At 40.8% G+C, this 3705-nt stretch overlaps 1 protein-coding gene across 1 annotated transcript in view; it reads right to left on the bottom strand.

Moving 5' to 3' along the window:
- The window catches only part of LOC123756850 (tensin-1), a 36979-nt gene extending 33274 nt beyond the window's left edge, over nt 1–3705 (bottom strand). The window contains exon 1 of the mRNA XM_069337485.1: nt 3406–3705. Within this exon, the coding sequence (XP_069193586.1) occupies nt 3406–3705 (300 nt within the window). The remainder of the gene's footprint in view (nt 1–3405) is intronic.

Genomic DNA, 3705 nt, shown 5'->3' with positions numbered 1-3705 from the left:
GCAAAGGAATTATCAGGTGAAGCGCCAAGCCATTACATCTATATAGTACTTGGAAGGGGTCAGGGTTAGGATTATGGATGGGACGGAGGGAAAGGAATGGTGCCCAACCACTTTGACGGTCGGGGAGGGTCGGTCAGTCAGTCTTCTCGTAGTGTTCAACGGGGAACTTAATAAAACACCTCCTAAGGATACCTGATCAACATAAGATTCATATCAGACTGCCAGCAGCATCAGCATCTAACAGCCTGGGTGATCACACCTTCAACCAGAAGCCTCGTCCGACTAAGGCCACGAGGACAATGATCCTCAGAGCAATCAAAGGTAACCACAGTGTAGTTAAAGAGAAGTGGAGACAGCCTAAATAGCAGGAAACTAATTCATAGAAATCTTGTATTCTAACACATCATGAGTTTGAAAGCACTCGAGACGAGGAATGTGATACAGAAGAATATTTCGAATATTGTTGCAATGTCGGAAACAAAAATAGAGGAGAGAATCCCAAATGAGGTGGTATTTCAGAGGGGATATTCGATTTGAAGACATGACAGAAAACAGAAAAGGTGGAGGTGCCACAGTTCTGGTGAAAGAACACGTACGTATCAGAGAAACCATATTCGATAATCTACGAGACGTAGATGTTATTACATTAGCTGGTGCTCCAGCATCAGGCAGATACAAAAATTATCAGAAATGACCGACACACACACGCACGCACGCACGCACGCACGCACGCACGCACGCACGCACACACACACACACACACACACACACACACACACACATACACACACACACACACACACACACAACTGTCAGGGATGCTAAACTCTTCACCAAAAATATAACGTTAAAAATATCTTTGATTCCAAAGCACCTTCTCTTCACTGACCGCATGTCAGTTTCAGTTTTTGAAACAGACTGAAACTGTCACGCGGTCAATATCACTCTTATCACTCCTCCCTGACTGCGCCCCTCCCCCCGACATCATGTCCCTCTGACTGCAACACAATCCCCGCCCACCACAATCCCAGTTTCACACACCTGACATCACCGTCCCTTTGTGAGCGCTGGTAACGGCAGATACGACGACAATAAAAGATTAGACATAGCGAAGCACTACATATCAAACAAACTCAGCAAACTATCTTCTATCATCTACAAGACCAAGACAGAATACCCAGCATACTTCCCCATCCACAATAAGAGCATAGTAAGGAGGCTACAGAAGGCCTGTTGGTTCGATCAAACCAGGCCTTGGTTTTTGAGACTATTCAGTAGCTCGGTCGATAGAGCTTTCGGCCTCTACACAGCAGTGGAGTCCACGGTTCGAGATCCAAACAGCCCAAGCAGGTGAATGGAATATATATTCACCTATCTGGGGGTGGGGGGTGTTAAATTACAAATATTTCTTAAAATATATAACTGAGTCCTACCTCGAGCAGCCTATGTCCATCCCATACCTCATCACCTCTGCATGTTTGAGTGACTAAACTCAAGCCTTGTATAAAAATATCCCATCTGTGCACCTTGACACAGTATTGATTTAATTCGATTCTTTTAGTTCCCCATTAAAGTTTCCTGGTTTTCGTTCTTTTCTCCTTGTTTAGAAGGATGACACAGACAAGGCAGCTAAAACTACATGTGATAAGCCTGAAACTGAGTTGGATATGGACATTCCAATCAATGCTGTGAAGCCGCAATTTTTCAGGAAATTAAGGAAGACTGAAAAGCAGTCACTGACACACAAAGCCAGGAAGCACGAGTATAAAGAGCTATGACATGTTAGAGCCGAGAATTATTATTATTTTTTTTTTTTTTTTTTTTTTTTTTTTTTTTTTTTTTTGAGATATATACAAGAGTTGTTACATTCTTGTACAGCCACTAGTACGCGTAGCGTTTCGGGCAAGTCCTTAATCCTATGGTCCCTGGAATACGATCCCCTGCCGCGAAGAATCGATTTTTCATCCAAGTACACATTTTACTGTTGCGTTAAACAGAGGCTACAGTTAAGGAATTGCGCCCAGTAAATCCTCCCCGGCCAGGATACGAACCCATGACATAGCGCTCGCGGAACGCCAGGCGAGTGTCTTACCACTACACCACGGAGACTGTAAATTATATGTACGGGCAGCATAAAACATCCACTAGACAGTGTGACATTGTAACTGCCAGAATTAGGCCTGGGATATCTATATCTATGGCAGGTGGCTGCAGGTTATGACTCCCCAATGGGGAACAAGAGCTGGGACATACTCTCCAACACTATATCTGTAATTGCCCTGTTATAAGTGACTTCAGACCAAATGGTATGAGGTACTTTAAGCGCTATAATTACTTCATACATTCAGGAATATTGGAAGATCTTCTTGTGCTGTACCCAGAGAGTACTAGTGGAGGCTTATAGGTCAGCTTTACATTACATGTTTTCTCCTGATTCCATGTATGACTGGCCGTCCTGTGAGGTGAGATGTTGGATGAGGTTGTAGCTGTTATTTAATCTACACTGTGTGGTCCTCCACACAGAATAAGGTACCACAACATTGCTGTGAATACCTAAGTTTGTTAAAACAAAACCAAAAAATTTGTGGAGTTATTATTGAGAAGAATCTTGTGGAACTGGTAAAAATGATGATAATATAATATGTATATGACTCAGTGCTTAGCTCATGTGAAAATCATAAAGTTATTATTTAGTCAAACTTAATTTATTTTTTTGTATTGAGGGAGGTATTTCCTCTCCTGATTCCATGTGTGACTAACCATCCTATGAGATGGGAATATGCATGAACTTATAGATAGCTTTTGATCTACACTGTGTAATCTCTCATATAGAATTAGGTAGTAGCACATTCCTGTGTATACTCAAGTATGTTAATAAAGAAATATAAAAAAATGTGTTATGTTTTTTAATATTTCCTACTTAAACTAATGCATGATAAACATTTATTGTATCATAAATATTGAAAACGGAATATATTAAACAAATTTTAATTTATTAAATATTTTGCGCTCTTTTATATAACATTCTGTCATTATTTATTTTCCTTTAATTTACATGCATAAATCTGTACACCACTTTAACCCTTAATTGATTTCTCAGTGCTTCTTAATTAATCAGTAGACCCGAGTGCCTCTGTTAACCCACAAGAGGTTGCTACACCTAAAGCCAAATACGAAACCAACTTTAAGACAAACCAATATTGTTTTCCACTAACTCACGCTATCATGCTATCATAAACACTTTTCGCTTACAATTTGTTAGGAATTGGTTAACGTTTCCTTGGCTGTTAGGATCATTAGTTGAAATGACATAGTTGTAGGTAAACAGGGGCTCCTAGTTAGGCCACTGACCTGCCAGAGGTCGCTGCCGTCAAGGTAGACGCAGATAGTGTTATGTTAATATACCATCTTGATCACTTTATGGGTAGACTCAGTTGTCATGTTGAACACTATGTGGGTAGACTGTGTTCTCATGTTGAACACTATGTGGGTAGACTCAGTTGTCATGTTGAACACTATGTGGGTAGACTGAGTTGTCATGTTGAACACTATGTGGGTAGACTGAGTTGTCATGTTGAACACTATGTGGGTAGACTGAGTTGTCATGTTGAACACTATGTGGGTAGACTGTGTTGTCATGTTGAACACTATGTGGGTAGACTCAGTTGTCATGTTGAACACTATGTGGGTAGACTGAGTTGTCAT

Source organism: Procambarus clarkii, chromosome 5 (genome assembly GCF_040958095.1).
Source record: "Procambarus clarkii isolate CNS0578487 chromosome 5, FALCON_Pclarkii_2.0, whole genome shotgun sequence".
In the NCBI taxonomy this organism is placed as follows: Eukaryota; Metazoa; Arthropoda; class Malacostraca; order Decapoda; family Cambaridae; genus Procambarus; species Procambarus clarkii.
This window is presented reverse-complemented; position numbering and strand designations above follow the sequence as displayed.